Source organism: Eleutherodactylus coqui, chromosome 8 (genome assembly GCF_035609145.1).
Source record: "Eleutherodactylus coqui strain aEleCoq1 chromosome 8, aEleCoq1.hap1, whole genome shotgun sequence".
NCBI classification, from domain to species: Eukaryota; Metazoa; Chordata; class Amphibia; order Anura; family Eleutherodactylidae; genus Eleutherodactylus; species Eleutherodactylus coqui.
Window position 1 is genome coordinate 145,902,357 of NC_089844.1, and position 25,290 is coordinate 145,927,646.

At 44.9% G+C, this 25,290-nt stretch overlaps 2 protein-coding genes across 4 annotated transcripts; both read left to right on the forward strand.

Annotated features, from left to right (window-relative positions):
- Window positions 1–322: 322 nt before the first annotated feature.
- On the forward strand, window positions 323–23,900 carry LOC136576964 (hydroxyacylglutathione hydrolase, mitochondrial). 3 transcript variants are annotated; one of them, XM_066576637.1, is made up of 10 exons: window positions 323–427; window positions 4,490–4,677; window positions 4,789–4,853; window positions 8,044–8,161; window positions 9,943–10,051; window positions 10,192–10,295; window positions 10,375–10,476; window positions 11,260–11,339; window positions 12,142–12,226; window positions 23,665–23,900. In XM_066576637.1, the coding sequence occupies exons 1-10, from the start codon at window positions 355–357 to the stop codon at window positions 23,671–23,673; spliced, it is 933 nt and encodes a 310-aa protein (XP_066432734.1). In that variant the 5' UTR covers window positions 323–354; the 3' UTR covers window positions 23,674–23,900. The 3 variants fall into 3 exon arrangements, with proteins under 3 accessions (XP_066432734.1, XP_066432732.1, XP_066432733.1); XM_066576635.1 differs by lacking the exon at window positions 23,665–23,900 and adding an exon at window positions 19,280–19,883; XM_066576636.1 differs by lacking the exon at window positions 23,665–23,900 and having other exon boundaries at window positions 12,142–12,749.
- FAHD1 (fumarylacetoacetate hydrolase domain containing 1) lies at window positions 23,701–25,149 on the forward strand. The gene has a single exon (XM_066576638.1). The coding sequence runs from the start codon at window positions 23,701–23,703 to the stop codon at window positions 24,361–24,363; it is 663 nt and encodes a 220-aa protein (XP_066432735.1). The 3' UTR covers window positions 24,364–25,149.
- Window positions 25,150–25,290: the final 141 nt, after the last annotated feature.

Consider the following 25,290-nt stretch of genomic DNA (forward strand, 5'->3'; position numbering starts at 1 on the left):
GGCAATACGCCATGTCCCGCTTCTTAGGACACATTCTGGGGCGACTCCGCTGCTGTGGGAGTACAGCCTTGTATAATACTATGAGCACTGGTTAGAAACGAAAATTTACTTTTTTTCAGTTGAGGGCGTTTTCCCTCAACATCAATGGCTGCTTGCCGATAGGGACTCCTGCTTTTGATTGGGCGCTGCCTAGTGAACTTTCTTTCAGGATTGGCTAGCGTGTCTGGAACGTTATGACGTCACGCATTGGTTGGCAGCGTCTACTGGTTGGCAGACTACCGTACTGGCCGTTGATTGGCTGGCTGTCAGCAGGTAAGGCAGGCAGTGCGTGTAGTGTGCAGCCAGCCCCTCAGGATGATGTTTGGGTGCAGTAGGAGACTGTGGTGCGCACTGTCCTTCCTGGGAGCTGCGGCTGGCTGCAGAGTGGGTATGTGGAGACTCAGGCAGGAGCTTCCCATGTATGGGGTGTTATAATGGATAGGAGCGTATTATAACGCCGAGGGGGTCACTTGTCTGCAGGGTCCCAGTGTGGTCAGGGCTCTATTCCTCTCCAGGGCCACGGGGGTGGCACTGCGGTGTTAGATTGGGGTGACATGGTTACTCACACTTTGCCTTACCTAAGTGTCCCAGAGAAGTCACGTGACTGTGAGCTACAAAAGTTATGTTTAATGGAAACGAACCTCAATGCCTTTTTTTTGTTTTTTGCTCCCCACTTTACGAAAAATAAAAAATAAAAAAATATCACAACTTTTATTTTCCTGTGAAAGTAGATGTCTGAGGGCTGTTTTTTTTGCGGGTTGAGTTATATTTTTCAATGATATATAATGTATGGAAAAACTTGCAATTTCACCATCTTTTGGGGTGTCTTGCTTGTACAAAAATGACAACTTTATTCTGTGGATCGGTACGATTAGGACAATACCACATTTTGGCCACTTGCAGACAGGCGGGTCAGAACCGGCTGCGAGGATTCTTGCCGCGGGACCTGACCCGAGCGCCTGCAGAGGGCAGCGCGTACTCACCCGCGCTCTGCAGCTCCGGCTGTTTGATGTGCCGGCTTGCCGGGAAGCCTCCGCATGCGCAGACCGGAGCCGGCGGCCGGGGAGTGACGTTTCTGTGTGGGGCTCTGCGAGCCCCGCAGAGAAATAGGACATGCTGCGGTTTGTTTCCTGTGCGAGATTACCTTTCTTGCAGGATGATCTGTGGTTTGTGTCGGTACCATCTCTGAGTTCATACAACTTTTTGCTTTGCTTTTTATTAAATCTTCTCTTGGGGACGGGGTGACGTGTCTTTTTATTTTATTTTTTCTCATGACATTTACTGTGCAGGAAGAGTAGCGTGTTCCTTTGAGCGATTGGACTATTACAGACATGACGCCAAATGTTTGGTTGGTTGTTTTTTACTATTATATGGGAATTTATTTTTTCTTTTTTTTTCTTTTATTTAACTTTTTTTTCCCCCTCATGTAGTCCCTTTAGGCCTCATGTCCATGGCATACTCAGATTTTTCATGCGGACTTCCGCAGCAGATGCACTGCTGAGTCATCATTAAACTTATTTATTTTTTATCAGGTTTTGTACAGTAATCTGATGCAGGATTAACTCTCTTCCCCGCCCCTTATAGGAGGTCAGCTGTTAGGGATGTGTTTTGAGAACAGGCTTGCTGACTGTTTCCAGTAACAACCAACCAGGTTCTGAATCCAGAATGTTGCTGGTTGTTGCAGTAAAGGAAGCCAAGCTGCAGCCCGGACAGAGCGGATGGGGTGTGATCGGATCGCCCGTTATCTCCCCGCGGCCTCCTGGACTCCTCCATATCTTGCTGACGATTTGTGCGTAATCGCCCTTATAAACACACCCTTCACAAATAACGGGCTGTATTTCTATTTCCCGCCCTGTGAACGCGCCCCCACACATTCTAAAGTCAGAGGTTTCCATCTGCTGGGGAAACTACAATTCCCAGCAAGCCCTGACAGCTGATGGGAGCAAAATTAAAAACGTTATGGAGTCAATATCTGTGGTGTAGAAAATGGCGTAAACGTGAGCGATGTTTACAAAGCATCTGGCTGCCATATTTGTGCCAATTTTTCCCTGTCGTTTCCAGTTTTGGGGGTTTTGATGAGTCGTGACAGCCAAACACGTGTGCAGCTGCTGATACGACATGGGGTGGCGTGTGACCGACGACATCACTGGGTAACGAGTCCCGCGTAGAAGGAGTGGAGGTGATGAAATGGGCGAGCTAGTCTGCATTCTACTAGCAGTTCTTGATTTATTTATTTTTTTTGGACAATCGGATGCCGGATTAAAGGATTGTCGCTGTATAACTTGGTATCCCAATTACTTGTTGCTGTTAACAAACTCAACTCTGCTACATCGGTGTATGTCTGAGCTTGCAGGCAGGAATATGTCATCATGACATGGCATTTTTTTGGTACAAACCGCAAAACAACCTTTGTGCCCGTGCCGCTCGCCCGTCACATTGTGGCTGGTTTATGTAACTGAACCTTATTATGTAATGAAGAGTACTGCATCCTTCTAGTGTGCTCCTCACTATTTCACTGACAGCAAGCAGAGATCTTTAAAAAAAACAACAAAACATCCTTGTTTACATCTAGAGGCTGAAATAGATCCTGATCTAATATTTCCCACAGCTGAGGGTTTGTTACACTTGAATCCAATCTAGACAACCCTGAGTGAGCTAAACAGCCCCGACACATTGTAACAGGCGATCAGCGAGCAGATCAGAATGTTTGTCTCCAGGGGTTTGTCTAGCCCAGGGGTCCCCAACTCCAGTCCTCAGGGACCACCAACAGGTCATGTTTTCAGGATATCCTATGGTAAGAACACCTGTGGCAATGTCTGAGGCACTGACAATAATTACATCACCTGTGTAATACTGAGGAAATCAGGAAATCCTGAAAACATGACCTGTTGGCGGTCCCTGAGGACTGGAGTTGGGGAACACTGATCTAGACTGTAAAACATTGTAGCAACCCCTCAGCTGTGAGTAGCAGGTATAAGGCCGGGCTCACATAGTATTTGCGCTGTGTAATACAGCTTTAATAGAACCCATTGATTTCACTGGGTTCATTCATATGTCCATATCTTGCATGAGAATTTTGGTCACACGAAAAAATACGTTACATGTTATATCTTTAAAAATAAATAAATCTTATTTGTATTTCGCCAATTTATTCCACAGCTTTCAGGTAAATTTATTTATTACACCCTCCCCCCCCACCAAGCTGGGTACTCATTTTACCGACCTCGGAAGGATGAGTCAACCTAAAGTGGGCTACCTGAACCATTCAGGGATTGAACTTGCAACCTTCAGATCGTGAGTGAGAGCTTAGAACTGCATATTGTTGCCTTAACACTCTGCGCCACACGAGGCACTATCTTTTTTGCCCTTGCACAGCACAAGAGCCCACTGAAATTAATAGGCTTGCGTAAATGCATTTGACATGGGCATAAAACCTGCATATTCATGGGGCCTATACACAAAATAAATGTGATTTTGCGTGTAAATATTGGTGTGTGGATTTAGTCGCGCAAACGCACTGCTTGTTTACACGGTAGTCCCATGAGAATAAGCCTTCAGTTTCTGGGACAGGAAGTAGCTGTCTGGTAAATGTTATAGTCGGCCCTGTTAGATTTTACACAGCTGCTTCTCCAGTCATCAGGTTCCACAGATGCTCCTCCCACTGTCCCCCCTCAGCTCTGCCTGGTAATCAGTCATACTGAGGCTCTTCTCTCCTCCCACCATCAGGTCTTCCTGGCAGTCAGTCACACCTTTCCCTTAGCATGTCGTACATAGAGGCTTCTCCCTCTTCCAATGCTGTCTGGCAGTCACACAGAAGCGCCTTCACCTCTCTCAGCTCTGCCTGGCAGTCACGGCACAGAGGTCCTCTCCTCTTGCAACGCTGCCTGGCAGTCACTCAGAAGCTCCTCCTCTTCTCTAGCAGCTCTACCTGACAATCATAGAGGCTTTTATCCTCTTTCAGTTCTGCCTGGTAGTCACGCAGTGGCTCCTCCCCTCCCTCCCTCTGCTCTGACGGTCACAGAGAATGACTCCTCCCCTTCTCCCATGGCTCTCGCTGTACAGACTGTAGAGTAGAAGGCGAGATCCGAAATCGGTGAACAATTGTCTATAAGGGAAACCTCAGTAGACTTAGTAGTTTTATGGTCACCCTAACATTCTGACCCCTTAATTGACTCTGGCAGATTTTTTATTTTTTTAAATCTGCATTAAGCTGTGCCTGAAGCATCTGAGGCCGATGTCTACAACGGACGTCACTGACACCCCCCACACCCCCAAACCTTTCATCAGCCAAGTCAGAGAAAAGGAAGGATGTGCTGAGGGCATAGAGGTAGAATGGCTGCGGTCCCGGGCGGGTGGACTTCTGCGGAGCGCTCCCCACTGGATCATTCCATTAAATCTCATCTGATTTGGGATTCTTATCAGATTTACTCTTTCGCCCCTCTCTTTGCAGGTTTTGCTCATTTAGGGACCAGCAGCGTCCTAAAGGAACTAGAGTCTGATTTCCGTAAGACCAAGCTGGTGGTTCAGCGCAACATGAAGGTCGAGCTGCTTCCCGCCCTCACAGACAACTACATGTACCTCCTGATCGACGAGGAGACCAAGGAGGCCGCCATTGTGGACCCCGTGCAGCCGCAAAAGGTTGAATTTTTTTTATTTTTTTTTAAATTCTATCTTTTTCTGTGTATTATGGGGTAGAAATTGGTCAGGATCTATAAGGAGCCGACCACCTTCATCTCTGTGTATTTTTAGGTCGTTGACGCGGTCAAGAAACATGGAGTCAACCTGACGTCGGTCCTCACCACCCACCATCACTGGTACAGTGCAATGCAGTTGACTGTTTTTGTGGCTTTAGCGCAAGGATGTAGCTATAGGGAGTGCAGGACTAGCAGGTACAGTCGGACCCTAATGCTTGAGGGGATATAAAAGCCCCTCTGCCACATAAGATACCAATCGTATACATAGCATATGGTAAGTGGGGCTGTTACTGACTTTGCATCGGGGTCCAGGAGCGTCATGTTACGCTTTTGCTTCAACACACATACACAGGCAGAGCAACATGAGGACACAGGGCAACGTCCATCAAGAATATAGGGTGGTGACACCTATGTATACAGTGATGGCTATGAATCTTGATCGCCCGGACCATAAAGTCGTCACTATTTTCGCAAAAGCGAATCTGGTTAGTCCCAACCGTTTTTTTTAATGAAAATCGCAGGAAAATTTACATTTCCTATAATGCCTGCTGCAGAGGTCAATGTACATATATGGGAGAAGTATGGAGGAGGAAGAAGGGAATAATATAGGACCAGAGGCAGGGGAGGGGCTATGCAATGTTCCACCATCCATAACTCCAGCTATTCTACGAGGGGCTGCTGATAAGTCTTTGGCTTTGTGTTCTTCTTTTGTTTCTATGGTAACGAATGTTACATCACATGAAAGCCTTATGTGTCTAATATATGTTTTCAAAATGTTGTGTTTGTAGCTTATGACAACAGTGATCTCGGCATGCGGGAAAACAAAATGGCGGAGTCTAAGGCGATATTCACCGCAAATGAGAGCAGAGGAGTGATAAAATTCTTGTTTCTGCAAGGAAAGTCCGCGAAGGATATTCATGGTGATATGTCGCAGACATTGGGGGATCAATGCCCTTCATATTCTACAGTTAAGAACTGGGCTGCCAAATTTAGAGCGGGCCACTTCAGCACCAATGATGAGGAACGTCCTGGACGACCGAGAGAGGTTGTTCCGCAGATCGTTGATGCTGCGCACAACCTCATACTGGAGAATCGGACGATTCAGCTGCAGGAATAGCAGACATCATGGGGGTTTCTGGTGAACGTGTTTGTGTAATCATCCATGAACATATGACCATGAAGAAGCGATCTGCAAAGTGGGTCCCCAAATGTTTGACAACAGATCAGAGAAGCATGCGAGTGGAAACTTCACAGTCCATTTGTCAGCGTTTCCGGACTGATAAGAACTTCCTGGGTCGACTGGTCACTATGGATGAGACCTGGATTTATTTGTATGACCCTGAAACCAAGGAGCAGCCAAAAGAGTGGAGGCACAGTGGTTCTCCTCGCCCAAAGAAGTTCAGCCACTAAGGTGATGGTGTCTGTGTTCTGGGATAAGGAGGGCGTGCTGCTAGTGGACTACCTTCAAAATGGTTCCACCATCAATGCAAGGTATTACATTGAACTTTTGGACCAATTGAAGGCAGCTCTGAAGGCCAAAAGGTGCGGCAAGCTGTCCAAAGGAATCTTGTTCCTGCAAGACAACGCCTCCGCTTACACTGCACAAGCATCCACGGCAAAACTGGTGGAGCTATGCTTCCAGCTGGTTGACCACCCACCTTATGAACCAGATCTAGATCCTTCCGACTATCATCTGTTTCCAAACCTGAAGAAACACCTCAAGGGTACCAAATTTCACACCATTACTGGGTAGCCACCTTCCTTGATCCCTGCTTCAAGGCCAAAATGACAAGTCTCATTCTGGCAGTGGAGAGGGACCTCAAAGTGAAGCATTATCAGGACAGACTGTTAAGAAGCTTGAGCAGAACCTTTCCCCATGGCCATTCAGATGCCTCTGCAGTAGATCATGGCAGACGAGCAGGAAGCCTCTGCAGTAGACTGCTCCTGCCACCAGTGGACATGCTAACAGAGCTGTGGAATACTTTTTTCAGCCTGTCGCAGACTGCACCAAAAGCACAGTAGCTCTACAGTTGTTCCTTGGAGAAGGCCCGTACTTGGCTGTTCTGTTCACCTGGTAGAAATTTTGTCCTTTGCATACTTTATGACATTGCCTTTAAAACAAGTAGCTCACCTGCTGTTTCCCATGGCCCAATTTTTAATCTAGAGGACCCTATGTGATCTTTCATGCTGGCATAAAAAATGGCCGCTCATCGGCAACAGATTCCTTGCGTTCTGCCAAGGAATGCACCTTGTATGACAATGTATAGTTATGAGCATTCATCCCTATACCACTGACCCTCTGCCAGTGTAAAGAGCAGAATTGGGGCCGACTGACATCCTATTGTGTCGATCGGTGCCTATGTGGAATAGCAGAGCTGTGTAAAATTCAGGGGGTTCTATCTGTAATGTTGATACTCTATATAGGATCTGGTGTGAAACTATAGGGCTTAGTGTGGCCATACAATGACCAATGAGGTTATAAAGTGTGGATGCTCAGGGACCACCGTGGATATAGAAGGCTTAAACTGGTCACACAGGGTCCATTATAGAAGGAGCAGTAAGTTAAAAAAAAAGCAGCCAGTGCGAATATACAGGGTGCAGTAAGGACATGCAGGGGCCAGTGTGAGCATAAAGAGTGCAGTATGCATACAGGGAGCAGCGTAGCTACATTGCCTGTGTATATACGGGGGCCAGTATGAATATATAGGGTGCAGTGAGTATATACAGGGGCCAGTGTGGATATATAGGGAGTAGCGTAGCTATATAATTTCCACTGTATATATACGGGAGCCAGTATTGACATACAGGAAACAATAAGCATATAGATGAGGGCCAGGTTGTGTATAGATAGTCTAATCTATATACAGGGAGTAGTGTACTATAGATCCTTAGGTTTAACTGTGGATATACAGACAGCAGTTAGTATATATGAGGGCAGTACCGGGGTCTGCATGGACTTACAAGGTCCCGCTAATGTACAGTATAGTGCCTGCAGGCTAAAGGGGTTGTCTGAGGCCTTTACTGTTGATGACCTATCCTCAGGTTAGGCCATCAATAGTTGATTTTCGGAGGTCCGCTGCTGGGGAGCCCCGCCGATCGGCTGAATTCAATGTGCCTGCAGTACCATACCGGGCTGCTGCAATACAGACAGCACTATCTGCTTCCAGCGCTGTCCACAGGTCTGGCAATTAGCTGATCAGTGAGGATGCCAAGCAGCGGACCCCCAACCATCATCTGCTAGGATAGCTATCAGTAGTAAAGTCCTGGACACCCCCTTTAAATATACATGTCATTTATTATTTTTTCCCAGGGACCATGCAGGAGGCAACGAGAAACTTGTCAAAATGGTCTCAGGATTAAAAGTCTATGGAGGGGACAGCCGGGTCGGAGCGTTAACCCAGAGAGTCACGCATCTCACCAATTTTCAGGTAAGTAGCCACCCCTTATCTGCTCATAGCTTTGTTATTAATTTGGTGCCATTCCCCCTAAACCTGCAGACAACCCTCTTAATGCCCATTTAGACACAATGATTATCGCTCAAAAGCCATCGTTTGAGAGATAATCGTTGTGTTTAAACGCGCCGCCATTGTCCACTGTTCGTTCATCTGTGATTTCTAGCAAGCTAGAAATCACCAATGACTTATCAGCACCGCATGCTGACGGCGTGATAGTATTTTTTCAGCTGGTATCCTACTGGCAGTTCTCAGCGGAACACCAGCTGAAAGCAGCGAGAACAAAGCAACTGTTTGGATATAAAAATAAGCGTCATGACCCATTTTAGTGCGTATTACGCATCGCAATGAATGGGCCAGTGCAAATATGTGCTCATCTGCATTCTTTTTGGCATGCGCAAACACACAGTGGATTTGGGCGACAATAACCATGCTGGGGCCGCCAAGAAACACCGGTTAATTAGTTGGGGTTTTTTTTTTGTTTTTTTTTTTAGGTTGCGCAAATATGCAGCGTATTTGTGCGATAAAAATGTGCTTACATCCGTGTGAACAAGCCCTAATAGTGTCCCCAAAAGTGGTTGCAGTAGTAATAGTATTTCCAGTAGAAATAGTGACCTTTCTACTGGCCTAGGGCCAGGCAGCATTCATACAGGCATTTCACTCACCCAGCCTGCAGGTCCAGTCCCACGACAGTGCAATCTGTGACCACCGACCTCTGATCTACACGGAGTACAGGTCGGTGTTGGGACAAAATTTATTCTCTACTCCATAATGGCAGTCAGAATAATCCCTGGATCAGCACTCTTCAGAGAAGGTTCCTTCCTGATTCCAAGTCCGGCAGTCAAAAGATTCTCCGGATCAACAACCCTTCTGACTATTTATTGTCTGTATACTCTTAAACTCCTCTATGGATTTTGCCATCACCACATCCTCAGGCAGAGAGTTCCACAGTCTCACTGCTCTTACAGTAAAGAACCCCTTTCTGTGTTGGTGATGAAACCTGCATTCTTCTAAACGTAGCGGATGTCCTCTTGTTACCGTTGCAGTCCTTGGTATAAACAGATCCTGGGAGAAATCCTTGTATTGTCCTCTCATGTATTTATACATAGTTATTTGATCACCCCTTAACCGTCTTTTTTCCAGGGTAAATAATCCCAATTTTGATGCCTCTCTGGGTATTCCAGTCCAGTCATTCCATGTATTCATTTAGTTGCCCTTCTTTGAACCCCCTCCAGTACTGTGACATCTTTCCTGAGCAGCGGTGTCCAGAACTGTATGCAGTATTCCATGTGAGGCCTGACTAGTGCCTTATATAAAGGAAGGATAACGTTCTCGTCCTTCGCCCCTATACCTCTTTTAATGCACCCCAAGACTTTATTTCCTTTGGCAGCAGCTGACTGGCATTGGTTACTCCAGTTAAGTCTACAGTCAACTAGTACCCCCAGGTCTTTTTCCATCTAGGCTCTGTGGTCAGTGTGAAAAATGAAGGATTTTTAGGATTTTTTATTTTTTATTTTTTTTTAAATATAGACTGTAATAGGTGATTTACTGATGACCTCTTTCCTTTAACCCAATGACTCTAGGGGGGTATATTCAAACTTTTTGATTATATAGCGGTTCTTGACTTATTTTTTCATAAACTTTGAACCAACCACGCGATGTGACCGCTATGTGAATGTAACTTTAACCTTTGTCTGTTCCCTTATGACTTCTTTCACATACAATGAAGTGTGATCAGGACTTTTGTATGTCATTAGGTGGGATCCCTTAACGTCAAGTGTCTTTTCACTCCGTGTCACACTTCTGGACACATCTGCTACTACGTGACGAAGCCCAACAGCTCCGAGCCTCCTGCTGTGTTTACAGGTGAGCCAGTAGCCACGGGCATGCCGGCCAATGACAATGTGGCCACATCTTTGACTTGTATCTCATGTATCTGCTTGCTATGTCCAACTTCTCTACTATGATGGTGCAGGCTTCTCACGTCTTCATCACTTCCCTTGTAGGTGACACCCTTTTTGTGGCCGGTTGTGGCAAATTCTTTGAAGGGACAGCAGAGGAAATGTACAAGGCTCTGATCGAGATATTGGGACGTCTTCCTCCAGAGACAGTAATGGCTACCAGCTAATTTATCTCTCTATAACTCGTTAAACATTCTTGTGTAATGAATGTTCTATTATCTCCTGTAGAGAGTCTACTGCGGGCACGAATACACCATCAACAACCTGAAGTTTGCCCGCCATGTGGAGCCCACAAACGAGTGCATCAAACAGAAGCTAGCTTGGGCTAAAGTAAGGGGGACGCAGATTTCTTGCCATTCCCACCCTAAACTACTACCGCGACACTGCCACATTAGGACCCGTTCACACGGCAGAATCCAATGTGGATTTTTCTGTGCGGACTTTGTTGCTAAATCTGCGGCAGCTCCCACTGTTAAGTGTATATTCACTGGGGTCCTATTACTGGGACCCCCAGGGATCATGAGAAAGGCACACTGAGTGCCCCTTAGTAAATGGTGTGGCACTGCATGCACACCGCTGCTTCATTCACTGGCGGGGTCTTGTGGTGAGCCATTTTCATGATCTTTGGGGGTCCCAGTGATTGGACCCCAGCGATCATACATTTATAATTTTTCCTACAGGTGATAAATGTTTTTGGTAGGAAAAATCCAGAGGATCCCCAACTACAAAAATATATTAATAGTACAGGAAGAAGTTGTGAAAATTGAGGTATGAACACCGCTGAGCCTCCTTGCACCATTTCTGCTTTTGTCTTGCCTAGGCAACCTTAGACAGACTGGTTGCTACAGACACAGTGGCTGACAGTCCCATAGAAAAGACTGTGGTTGCTAGGTAATGTGTCCCTAGCAACCAGACTGTCTGACAAGCTTCAGCTCAAACCTTTGATACTGTATTGCAAGCAGAGCAGGAAAGCTGCCGCTCAGCAGTAGTTATCCCCTATGTTATTCTGGACATTTGCTGACAGATGTGGTGGTGGTGGTGGTGGTGGTAGTAGTAGTCACTTATATTTAAGTGTACCCACTTCCATTCTTCTTATTGTTTTTTTTCATTCAGGAAACGTACAATAATGGAGAACCCACCATTCCCTCCACGCTGGCCGAAGAGTTTACATTTAACCCTTTTATGAGAGTCAGGTAGGTAATCATTCTTCTTTAAAGGGACATTCCAGAAAGATCTGATATACTGTTATGCCTAGTGCAGGGCATGACATGGGGTTTTCTCTTTGGCGTTCTGTAATTCCTCAGACCCAGCAGACGGGTATCCCGGTGAACTATTCAGTCAACCTATACACTTGAATTGGCTGTGTGCATATAGGGAATAAGCAGACGCCAGTGATGCCGACTCTCCTGTTGACACAAAGTCTTTGGAAGAGTTTTAATGGGGTTTTCCAGGACCGAATTATTGATAACCTACTGTGTTTCCCTGAAAATAAGACACTGTCTTATTAATTTTTGCCCCAAAAGGGGGGGGGGGGGGGGGAAACAAGCTTATACTCACCTGGTCCGTGGCGTCCCGATGCCTCACGATGGTCCGGCTGCGGTGTTCTCTGCACTGACATTTCAGCTTTTTCTGGTGACAGGGCTCTGAATACTCCCCCCTCCTACTGGACCCCTGCCGATCAGCTATTGATGAGCTATCCTCAAAACCGTTATAAATCCATTAGTTGTGCAGAAATTTTAGAAAGACGAAATTTTTGAACAATTCTTTCTCAGAGTACAATAAACGTTAATGCCATTCCTCTAAGTGGGTCCAAAATTAATACAGAGCTCTCTATCCTATGCATACACAGTTGTGTTGTAAAATTCTGTTTTCCTGCTGTCGCCACTAGAGGGAGCAACATGTCTACAGGACCCTATAATAAGATCATCTAGATATATTTTTTTTCATTTTCTGTACACTGTTCTCCTAATTGGATTTGCTGTTTTTCCCCCACAGGGAGAAGTCAGTGCAGCAGCATGCAGGGGAGGACAACCCAATCTCTACCATGGCTGCAATCCGCAAAGAAAAAGACAATTTTAAGGTGCCTAAAGACTGAATCCGACTCTGCAGCCCAGACTTTGCTTCCAGATCATTGTTTCATTTTATCATCACGGGAGGGAAAACTAATCACCTTGTCCTGTCAAGCCGTCAACCACATTTCTGTTTTCTCAAAAAAAAATGAACTTTACGAATGTAAGGAATAACGTGAATGTGAAAAGGATGTTGTATGAGTGTGCAAAAACCAGTCAGCGAGCGTGGTGCCGGGGGACTGCAGCCCATGAGGCTCTGTTCACACAGGTGCTAGGATGGGTCCATCAGGGTTTCATTGATTTTTGACAGCAAATTCATTGCACACTGCACTATTTCTCTTTATTTGCTGCCGCAGGTGTCTGATTGCCCGTGTGAACAGAGCCTAAAGGTAAAATAAGTGTAATAGTTCAGGTAATTATATATATAATTTTATAGAACGGGAACAGTCTGTCTCACACCCCAATAACATTAAACTAAATGATGTAACGGCACCCATTGAAATACTCCCAATGGGTGGGGTGTTATAAGGAAGAGAGCAGTGTATGTAAATCGGCTCGTCTTTCTGACTGCTCACCTGTACACCCTCAAATGTGTCATGGAGTGGAGTCACTTCTGGCTGTTCGGCCAAGATGCATGTGACCATTATAGCCTGTCATTGGCTAGTTGCTTATGTGCATAATGAACGGTACGTGAATGTTCCACCACCTTCATAGTTCTGGAGAGGCTGAGATGGAATGGGGCGCATCTGACTGGTGAGTATGCCTTAGGGCTTATTCACATGGCTCTGTAGTTTGTCCATGCGCAGTCCGGGCTGCACACAGACAGTGCATAGACCCGCGGTTCATGGAAAAGAAAATCTGGGCTGAGGCCCAATTTTCGTACTGAAAAAGTTCCATTGGGCCATGGTAAATCTTAAAGGGCTATTACCATCTGAGACTTATATGTGCCATAAATGTCTGATAGGTGCCAGTCCAGGACTCCTATAAATTGTCGGATTGAGAGCCCCTTCTCCTGCACAGAGACCATGCCTGAATGTGGTTCTCTCCATTGAAGGCCATGGCTGTTGTGACAACCTAGCCCTACACAACTCGCAAAGGTTAGAAGGCAGAGAGACGCATGCATACACGGCCACCTCTCTAACTCCTATACTCTTTCTGGAGTGCCAAACAAGGGGCTGGGGAACCCAGTTTTCGTCCCCAAAAAAATATATTAAAAAGTCCTATTCCCCCCCCCCCCCCCCCCCCCCCCCCCCAAATCGCACAAATAAATAAGCCCTTACTTTATTTTGTGCCCTCTCCAGCCCTCGGACAATTTTTTTTTTCCACGTGTCAAAAAATCCCTCTAAAGGAGTTTTCAGGGACTTAAGTAGTGATGATCCATTCTTGGGATTGCTGAGGCTCTGACTTCCACTATCCCCATTAATCACCTAATTGCAGGGGTTCATGGTGGTCAGGCAAGTACTGCAGTCTCTTTTGGCCTGTGTCATGTTCATTGGTAACCTGGCTTTTCTGCAGATTAGTCCCATCAATTGAATGGAATTGAGCTTCACTACCAGGCACTGCTACTACGACATGTAAGATGCGGTCCCTGGTCTATAGGGAAGAGGCTGAAGTGGTCAGGACAGTCTGATGAATGCTGCAAACAACTGTCTGCTGGTAGTCAGAGCGCCACCTATCTGATATTGGTGAACTGTCCTAAGGATTGCAATATAAATGCCCTAGAGAACCCCTTTAAGACAGTTCAGTGGGTGCTGTTTCATCCACCTAGCTTTGTGTCGTTGGGGTGCATGATGGTAAAGAGGGTGAAAAGTTAGTGTAACCTATATCAAGCATTGGTCTATACTAGGGGTGCATAGCCTTTTTGTCTGAGGGCCACATTTTCATACTGAGAAATCTCTATGGGGCCACAGTAAATCTTAAAGGGACATTGCCATCTGAGACCTGTAGGGCACATTTAGATGTAGGTGCCATAAATATCTGATGGGTACCACTCCAGGACTCCCATATATTGGCAGAATGAGAGCCCCTTCTGCTGCACAGAGACCATGCCTAAATGTGGTTCTCTCCATTGAAGGTCATGGCTGCTGTGACAAACTAGAACTTCACAACTCGCAAAGGTTCTAGCATAGACTGCCACCTCCTATCCTCTTCTGGAGTGCCAAACCAGGGGCTAGGGAACCCAGAGATGCCTACACATCACACCATTGGGCTCTGCGCCACACGGTGGATTATGCCACAGATATGAAGCGAAATCTGCAGCGAGGAAGTGTTCATTCTAATGGAAATCTAGGTTGTAGATTCTGTGTGTGGGAAAGAAAAGTGACCTGTCCCTTCTTAACGTAGATTGTAGATCGGATTCTCTGCAAATTAGCCACAGCGAACTGACTCCAATCTGTAGCTACATGAATGCAAATCCTCTGTAGATATCCACACTTGGTGTGCGTTCACACGTAGCTGATTTTGGTGCAGATCCGCAGAAGATTTCACCCCTTCAATTTTGAATGCAATTGCAAGGGTGAAATCTGCAACAAAATCCCTCACAAACTAGCTACATGTGAACACACCCTTAGGCCTCATGTCCACGGGCAGGTCCAATTCCTCATGTGGGAGCCCACAGCAGAATTCGACTCTGCTTACGGCTGAGGACACTGCCTACCCAGCCTGGTCTTCACTGCGGATGAGTGCGGATTTTCCGGCCGGTGACATGCGCTGTAGAGATTAAAAAAAATAATTTCTTGTGGAATCCGCGGCCTATCCGCAATTGAATTACAGACGAGCCATGGATCAGACGGCTTCCATTGACTTCAATGGAAGGCGTCCGTGCGAGAACCGCAGCAAAATGGAGCATGCTGCAATTTGTTTTCCGGATCAAAAGAAATCCGCATGCTTTAATTCGGCTGCGGACGCCCATGTCTTCCTAGGGGTAGGTTGAACTGCGGATCGGTGCCCTGCAATTCTAATTGGCCCATGCACATTGGGCCTTAAGCATGTGGATTACTTTACCGGGTTTTAATTGATATCTGTGTAAACATTCCCTTAGTACTTGCCCATCCCTGAGCTGTCTGTCTCCTCTCTTGTCTCTGACATGGAAGCTACATGTGAACAGCCACATAGAAGCAAGCATTTTTGTATCCAGGTGGTTGGGGGGCACAAACAATAGTATTACAGGCTACATGTGGACCCTTGGCTGTAGATTGTGCACCCTTGGTCTATAGATAATGCTTCTAATGAGATCAATCTACCGCTCCACCTCACAAATAATGGGGAGGTTATTGACTTTCAACTTGCCCTTTTATTTTAGGTAACGTACTCACCAGCAGCCCCCCTTTCCCGTGGGGTTTTAGTGTCTGATTCTTTCCTTACTTGAATATATGGAAGCCTCGGGAAAGGGACTATGAACTGTGCGCCCCCCAGGTTTGGATAATCACTAACAGTCCCCACTGCACTTTAGTCACTCTTAAGGCTTTTACATGGTACAATTATTGTGTGAACTGCGTGTTAGATCATCGATCCTGTGTGAAATCATAGGGGCAAACATCACTGGACGGCTGTCAGGCACTGTGGCACCCAACTATCGTGCCATGTAAAAGGGCCTTTAGCCTTCCCTTTTGGAACGTGTACGCTTCATAAATGCAGAATGGGTCACTAATGTTCTCTAATTGTTGCAATAATAACTTATGTATATAACATTATAAAGATAAAAGTATATATATATTTATCACTGATTATGTGCCAGACTGCACCGAGGGAGGGTTCGGGGAAACGCATCACTGCAAGCCAAAAGGTCTCATCGTTTTTAAAAGAATGCTTAAGGATTTGCAGGTGACTATTACGTATAGAAATATTCAGGGTTTGCAGACGTTTGCAGTTTTATTGTTCCCATACATCCAAAACAGGAAATGAAGCAACTTTGCAAATAGCTTTGATTAAAAATCTTCTACCGTTTTGTTTACCACTCCTATGCAGATCCATGTGTCTCCATAGTTACAGACTACAAACCAACACCATGTAGTCGGATCCACTGGTCGTCTTACTGCTACTACTACTTGGAGAGTGTGGATAATGTAAAAGGGTTTTTAGGCCTTGCTGGATGTTCTACACCGTCACAACTTGATGTGTGTCTTGGCACATGAAGCTCTGTCTAAGAGCATGATCACTATGTCTTTTGAGGTTTTCCCAAATTTGCCTGAGGTCTCTGTCTGCTGTGCTCTTCACTAAGGTCTTGAACCCCGCGTTGCAATCTGTAGTATTGGTATATGTACACCAATTATAGACTTTATAATTGATAAGAAAATGTTTTATTACGTATGGGTGCTTTTATATGGGCTGAAAAATCACTGAAATGAGCAACTTTACAGGAACGAATGGAATACTAAGAGAAGTTGTTCATTAGTGGATAGTCACATTAATTTCATCTCGCAGAAACAAAGGACAAGTGCGCGACTTCCAAGCTTTAAATGGAGGCGGCCAGCCGGAAGAGATCTCTGATGCACTCCACCCCCATTCACTGAATAACCATCCTGTGTGACAGTGGTCAGTCTTGGGAGGAACGTCGGTCACTTACAGTCATCCCATGTAAGGCTATGTTCACACAGGGCGGAATTTGCTGCAGGCTGTGCACAGCGGAACCGCAGCACCAATTCCGTGTCGAAATCTGCACCATTTGGTGCATTAGAAGATGTGGAATCTGTAAGTGACATGATGCAGATTTAAAATCCGCACCGCATGTTAATTTCTGCACGGACAAGATTTTGAAAATCTCATCTACTCTGCTGCTCCTGTCACAGCTGCAGATACTCCGTGCGGAGGGTCTCTATGGAAATCCACAGCAAATTCGCCCCGTCTGAACATACCCCAAAACCTCTAACTGATTGTTTAAGTGACACGTGATTGGAAGTACACAGACTTGGTTGTAGTCAGTAACCATGGAGACACATAGGTCTGCATGAGAGCTGGAGACACACAACGGGAGAAGTTTTCAAATCAAGATTATTTTTAATGTGGCTTCATCTTGCATTTTAAGTTCACAGGGGTGGAACAATAAAATGCTTGCTTTTCATGGGTCATAGTCTGCCCCTACTACTACATGCCACAGACTGGACTAACAATTACACCACTAGGGTGTAGCTTGAATGGCCTGAGCCCCAATGCATTGTCTCTGCCAAGTACTGTGTTGCCACTCTTGGGCACTAAGGCCCAGGTAAACTTGCAAGCATCCCCTATAGCTACATATCTCTATACCTCCCCTGCAAAAAAAAGTTAGGGCCAAGTGATTTTTACACACCAATGAGTGTTCTAATCTACCCCCCCTTCCGCCGTAGCCTGCGCTGAGAGAAACAAAGAACAGCTCCCTCTTTAGTGGACTGCGCCTCTGTATTACATGCTCACCCATTTGGTTAAATAGACACCGTGTAATACTGTTTTTAACCTGCAGTGGCCACTGCTGCAAAACTAAGCTGCACAGAGGGATCCCAGCAATCACAGATGATCAACAGCTGTTAGTAGAGTCCAGCTTAGTTCTTAAAAGGCTTGTCACCTTCAGACTACCACTTTTATTCTTGTTTGTTTTGTTTTTTTAAGTTATTTTTTATTGGGTCTGATTTAGTATTTGAGAGCCAAGAAAAAAAAATTGATTAGGCCCTAGAGGGCGGTATAAAGAATTGTAATACTGATAAATGATTTTATTATGTGTGGAGAAGGGGTCTAATCACTACACCATAAGATTTATATTTGAATGTATATTTTGCTCTAGTCAAGTGACCCTCCGTTGAAATGAATTGGCATTGTGGAAGATGTCTTGCTTTATGGAGAGTGACTTCACTACTAAAAATGGGGTCAGAATTTTGGTCTTATCTTTTAGAGGATGAGAAAGAAAGTAGCAGCTTTCAGAACCCCTTTTCAAAATGACAAGATTTAGTTGGAAGATCCCTTTAAATGCGAGCATTGAAGCTTTGGATGTGGGTGCAGTAAGGCATCTGTGTTCATTCAGTCTACTGCTCTAATGATACTCTACTCCTGTGAGCTGCTATCCAGCATAATAAGAGTTAATTTTTGGTGTGAGTTGATTGTGGCTGTGTGATACCACTGTGTAATAACATCGTGAATGTATGTTCTGCAATAAATCACACATCACAGTGACATCTTGTACACTGCCGGTTACTTCTTCTCCAGTGTGTGGCTGTGAAGAATCAAGAGTATCGTCTCACAAGGAGCTTCATGGAGGGTGAGATAATCACATGGACGATTGTTATACGGGTGTGACTTGCTGTTGCCCGTGTGAATGTACCTCAGCATATTTAAAAAGGGTCTTTCCAAGCATTTACTATTGATGAGCTAACCTTAAGATGGGTCCTCAGTAGTTGAGCTGCTCAGGATTCCCGACCATCTGCTGATCCGGGGGTGCCCGTTGTCAGTGCAGCCGAACCAAGCATCTGCATTGGGGTCAGACTTACAAGTGTAATAGAAGGCATTGGTCCCATTGAAATCTATGGGAGAGATGCCATCTATTACACTTCTGGCTCCGACTGCAGTGCGGAGGTCCAGTTCAGCTATTTTTGACCTGTCCTAAGGTTATCTCATCAATAGTAAATCCCCAGATTAGTTAATGTGTCCTGTGCGATACTGTATCTGAGTTCATCCTTTTGTGATGCACTCTGCTCAGCTGCTGTACCTAATCCTATCAAGGATGATACTTTCAGCATATGTATGTCATGTGTGTTACTGTCTTGGGGTATCTAAGCCTATCATATGGGACTTGGTCTCTAAGAACCATACAGCGCTACATGCTACCTATCTTCATTCTGAACTTCCTGCTATTCATCCAATTAAAATACACAACCATCAGAGAGCTGATAACAGAGAACAATAGATTACCTTTAACACTGCACCAAAGGGGGAAAATATAGGGTTTAGACTTGGTTAAGGAGTGAACTGTGTCCTCATTTTATCAGTCGGAGTTATACTATGACCTTACCTGTGTTAATGTGTCTCTTAATCTACATCAATCATTAAGCAGTATATTTTATAATGGTGCCGCCCCTTTAACAATGACCCACGTCTTACAGAGCTCCCCATCACGGCTATAGCTAGAGGACGCATAGATGGTTGGACAATCCCGATCTTCTGCAAGAAGCCCAAATTGATACTCCATTAGGAAAATAAAGTACCCAGGAAGAACCGCTGTTATGTGGAAAGGCCAAGATCAAAACCCTGAACCTAAGGAGTTGGAGACATGACGCGTTTTGAAGCCGATTCCTCAGCCGGTGCTTTACATAGTCTTCCTGGACATGTCGCTATTGGAATGATTAGCCAGTGACTCTCTATCTCTCCACTTATCTGTACGTCACTGTTCTATTACTATATTACTAAATAACTAATGGGCAATAGCAAAACTTGTTAAAACAGAATCACATTGTTAAAATGGCTCAGTGCCAGTGCTACTAGCATTTTACCACTAGGTGGCAGACTAGGATCATTGCATATCAACTTGCCTTTGGAATGATTGTACTGAAATACTGCTAAGATAAATGCAGATGATCAATACACGCTAAAATTAATTTAACACCGCAGCGGTGAGGCCTGATTGGTGCCGGATTGTCAGAGGTTGTGGACTAGAGTTTATCGAATAATATAAAAAACCTGATCTGTAACAGTTTAGAATACCGAATTTGTTGCTAAAACGATTACAAAAAAACTTTTTATCACTTAGCATACCCTAAATGGTTCTCTCTGCTTCTGACATTTAATGTTTATATTTAAAATCTACCAGGAGTGCAGCTCTGGAGTATAATACAGGATGTAACACAGGATAAGTAATGTATGTACACAGTGACTCCACCAGCAGAATAGTGAGTGCAACTCTGGAGTATAATACAGGATGTAACTCAGGATCAGTACAGGATAAGTAATGTATGTACACAGTGACTCCACCAGCAGAATAGTGAGTGCAGCTCTGGAGTATAATACAGGATGTAACTCACGATCAGTACAGGATAAGTAATGTATGTACACAGTGACTCCACCAGCAGAATAGTGAGTGCAGCTCTGGAGTATAATACAGGATGTAACTCAGGATCAGTACAGGATAAGTAATGTATGTACACGGTGCCTCCACCAGCAGAATAGTGAGTGCAGCTCTGGAGTATAATACAGGATGTAACTCAGGATCAGTACAGGATAAGTAATGTATGTATACAGTGACTCCACAGGCAGAATAGTGAGTGCAGCTCTGGAGTATAATACAGGATGTAACTCAGGATCAGTACAGGATAAGTAATGTATGTACACAGTGACTCCACCAGCAGAATAGTGAGTGCAGCTCTGGAGTATAATACAGGATGTAACTTAGGATCAGTACAGGATAAGTAATGTATGTACACAGTGACTCCACCAGCAGAATAGTGAGTGCAGCTCTGGAGTATAATACAGGATGCAACTCAGGATAAGTAATGTATGTACACAGTGACTCCACCAGCAGAATAGTGAGTGCAGCTCTGGAGTATAATACAGGATGTAACTCAGGATCAGTACAGGATAAGTAATGTATGTACACAGTGACTCCACCAGCAGAATAGTGAGTGCAGCTCTGGAGTATAATACAGGATGTAACTTAGGATCAGTACAGGATAAGTAATGTATGTACACAGTGACTCCACCAGCAGAATAGTGAGTGCAGCTCTGGAGTATAATACAGGATGCAACTCAGGATAAGTAATGTATGTACACAGTGACTCCACCAGCAGAATAGTGAGTGCAGAATTTCTGCATAAAACACAGTCATTATCCACACTATAAATATAGTTCTAGAAAGAGTACAGCAATGACTTCACATAGTTGATGTCTCTTGTTCTTTTTCTGATGATCACCGTTATTTAATTTGGACACATGAGAGACCTCCGACCCTGGTAACCTTATTACCAAATCTAAAGGGTTACTCCAACAAACTACATCTCCCACAATGCTCCACTGCCAGTTGCTGCAAAGCGTGCATTCACTACTCTATAAACTGATCGTCATTCCAGAATTTAAAGGCACTAAGCATGCCTGACCGGTAAAACAGCGGAACATACAGGTCGTAACCACTGGATAATAATGGAGAACTAAACGGGGTCGGGAGACTACCGGTAACGCGATATGTCTGCAACCTTGTAGAACAAGTTATAACATTATATTGCAAATTACAAGTTATCGCCTAATGAAAAATATAACTTTAAGTTTGAATCACCAGAATACCCCTATAGCTGTCTGATATAAAGTGTCCAGAATCTACAGTGCGAAAGACAGCAGATATTGCTGTGGACGGTGTACTTGGACTGAACCATTGTGCACAGTATCACAGGGGTGATACTGTCATACAACTCTGTGCTGCATGGACTTTAATTACAAGCTGTCCAGTTCTCTGGTTTATGTTGAATGTTGGGAGTCAAGGACAGGCAGGGTTAATGATAGAAAGGATTTATAGTGTGGAGTCAGAACAGCACACCCCTCCTGCATCCTCCCCCTCAGACACTTCCTGTTCCTCCATGTGCACTGCAAGGTAATGACTGCATGGTGGGCTGTGGGCTCTTGTACTCTATACTGCATATAAGGCTGCAATACATAGGAGATGGACGGAGCAGATTGCAGGGAAGGTCACATGCTTCAAGGTAACCCGGATAATCCTGCACATCCTTGATATATGCGACAGAGGTAGAGCATCATGGGATATGTAGTTTTAGAGCTACCTGTCAATCGGAGGATTTCAAAATCTGCCGGAAATATTTAAAGGGAAACGTCTGGGTGACTCAGTGTTTTCTGCATGTTGCCCCTTTAAAAACAACAACACTAAGAGATAAGATAGCATGACTATCTGCAATTGTTCTGTAGGCGTTGGCATGGATTAAAGGGATCTTCTATCAGAACCCCCTCTGTGACTTCCTTAGTTCAGCATTATAGACCACCTCTTAGGACCCGTTCACACCATTGTTTTTCCCATCTATGTGCTGTCTGTGCATTTCATGGACAGTAACGCTATCTTTATTCCTTAGGGAGATCACCTAGAAGGTAAGTGAGGAGTCTTATAAGGCCATTCATGCTCCTCTGGGTAATATGCAAATAATGGAGATGGAACAATACCTCTGCAGCGCCACCTTTGGAAGGTAGAATTCCTGCAAGTCAATATTAGACTATACAAGTCTTGTAACAATGACTGGGAATTGAAAGCCAAGCCAGAATGCATACACAGACAGCTGTTTCGGGGTGTTTGCTGCTCATCAGTGTGTAGCACATGGACAGCACACAGACCCATAATAGGCTATTCACATGTGTGAGTCCCTATGAGAAGAAAATCACACCATGACCTATTCTGGTTCACTTCATGGATGAGAGTAGAATATGCATTGTGCGCTGTCGTGCACTTCGGACAACGCATGGATGGGGTGTCCGTGTGCTGTATGATGCACATTGTGCCCAAGAGTCTTGGACGCAACTCTCACATGGTCGTCTGAATGTGTCCTTAGGGCCCTCTCACACAAGCGTATGCTACCGCGTATAACACATGCAGGCTTTGCATGTGTAGTACACAGTACCAATCTTCACCTTGACTTTCAATTGTGCCTCTCACACACAGTGCACGCAAAAATGATTGTGACATGCACGATCTTGGCACATATTGTACATGCCAAGATAGTGTATGGTAATTGGCGGCACGCAGCAAGTATGCAATTGATTGTGTACCTGCTGCATGCTCCCACGCTGCAAAAAACGCTGCTGTGAGTGTGTCCTAAAAGTAAGTGACTGCTCTAGAGGACTGGTAGCATCCTTCAACAATCCATATCCTAAGCATATATGGACCTTTGCTAGGCAAGCAGCACAGGTCCTTCTGTTACAGGGTGACCAAGTGCAAAAGTTTACCCATACACTTGTTTGCCCGATCATCATTGGGTCTGAATATAGTGACACTCGGCCGATGAAGCAAACACTCGCTCGTCGGATCATTGGATCTTTCATGTTGGCATAAAAGTTATCGCTGGTAGGCAGCACATCCCCTCATATAAAGGTCCTTTTACACGGGCAGATCATGTTTACTGACAATGAACCAGTCAGTTAGCCCTGATTATTAATATTTATACAGACAGATGATCAGCAGCATTGGGGCAATCAATCATCCGCATACAGCTATTACTGGTCCGCCATACATTTGCCGGAGATAGTGGAGTGGGGAGCGCTCAAGTATTTTGGTCAGCTCCATTGAAATGAATGAAGCACCAGCTGAGCATTCTCGACTAGTGCTCCATTCGTGTAAATCACTGTGGGTGGGGGAAGCACCTCCACATTGACTTGACACCCATTCTCAAGATCGGTGTGAATCTCGGCAGTGAAAGCCCAAGTGCTCAGCAAGTTATCTTGTGTGGGTCGGAAATAACTTGTAACTCTGGTATAACCTTTTTGAATCCCTGTTTTGATATTGCAGTTCCACTGAAATCCAAAACAAATTCCTTGCCCCATTATGGCCTCCTCCAAAAATCTGAGCCGATTTTGGGAATGGGGAAGAAAAATAATTTGTGTTGGAAGGAATTACGCTGAACATGCCAAGGAGTTGAAAAATGCGGTGCCCACAGAACCAGTGCTGTTCCTCAAGACCCCTTCAGCCTATGTGCGGGAGGGCGCTCCCATCCTCATGCCTTACTACACCAATAGTCTTCACCATGAAGTTGAACTCGGAGTGGTGATTGGCAAAGGAGGTAAAGATATAGCCCAGTCGAGCGCAATGGACCATGTGGAGGGCTATGCCCTGTGCCTGGATATGACAGCGAGAGATGTACAGGACCAGTGCAAGAAGAAAGGCCTTCCATGGACTTTAGCAAAAGCCTTCGATACCTCTTGCCCTGTCAGTGACCTGATCTCCAGAGAAACAATAAAGGACCCTCATAATATAAAGATATGGCTGAAAGTAAATGATGTCCTCAGACAAGAGGGGAGCACGTCTTCCATGATCTTCTCCATTCCGTTCCTCATCAGCTATATCAGTAGGGTCATCACTCTGGAAGAAGGGGACCTTATACTGACTGGAACCCCAAAAGGCGTAGCTGCTGTGCAGGAAGATGACGAGATGGTGGCAGGAATTGATGATATCATTAGCATGAGGTTTCGGATTAAGAAACAGTTATAGTAAAGTGAAAGCGCCCCTCTAGTCCCGGGGTAAGTGGGGCAGTAATATGGTGCCCTTCTCTATGACTATACTGCCACAGATCCACCTGTTCCTGGTGCCCCTTTGGGGTTTTCCACGATGGTTGCCGCCCTTCCTTCATTATCTGATGCGCAATGGGGAAATTTACTAAGCCCGACATTTCCTGTGGAGGGCTTACGATGAATCCCCCCAGCAAACGTTGTGCTGAATACAAGAAGAGCCACAGACCTCTTTATACGTTCAGTGTATCCCACACACCTTTGTGGGCCTTCTGAAAAATGCACGCCTGGTCCCGACCAGGTGTATATTACTGACATAGTTTACGCCAGTGTCTTGCATTAATTATACATATATCAGTTGGATTGTGGTGGCCACGCCCACTCCTGACAAACCACACCTACTACTTTTTTTGTCAGGGCAGGCACAGAAGGAAGGAAAGTCGCAAAAATCTGCAACAGATTTTTTTTTAAATGTTCCCCAGTGTGCATTGGTAGCCTAAGGGTGCATTTAAATGGGCGACAGTCAGATATTACTAATGTAATGACCAATGGCTTTAAATGATTTAATTCACAGAAGTGATTTTTTTTTTTTCTTCTCAGATGAAAAAAAATCGCTCCATGAAAAAATTGTTGCATTTCTGGGAGATTTTGCAAAAAAAAAAACATTTTTTTAAAATAATAATGCTCATTATGGCACTTGTATGTTGAAGTGATTTTTATGCAAATGCAATGCGATACGATTTTATTAAATTTTACAATTGAAACACCATGCGATTTTTCATGTGCGTGAAGAACACAAGTGAAAATCACAAGTTGCTGAGATACGAAGTGTTTTTGTTGCAAAACACAAGGCATTCGCAGCAGAAATTGCAGGATTACAAGTTATCCGAGTTTCTCAGACCGCTATCAC

What these genes read in the sequence shown, in the direction of transcription:
- FAHD1 (XM_066576638.1), top strand. Translation starts at nt 23,701, where the DNA reads ATGGCCTCCTCCAAAAATCTGAGCCGATTTTGGGAATGGGGAAGAAAA.
- LOC136576964 (XM_066576635.1), top strand. Translation starts at nt 355, where the DNA reads ATGATGTTTGGGTGCAGTAGGAGACTGTGGTGCGCACTGTCCTTCCTG. An exon ending in AGAAGCTAGCTTGGGCTAAA is followed by an intron (nt 10,477 to 11,259) that starts GTAAGGGGGACG and finishes TTTTTCATTCAG; the next exon opens with GAAACGTACAATAATGGAGA. An exon ending in AACCCTTTTATGAGAGTCAG is followed by an intron (nt 11,340 to 12,141) that starts GTAGGTAATCAT and finishes TTTCCCCCACAG; the next exon opens with GGAGAAGTCAGTGCAGCAGC.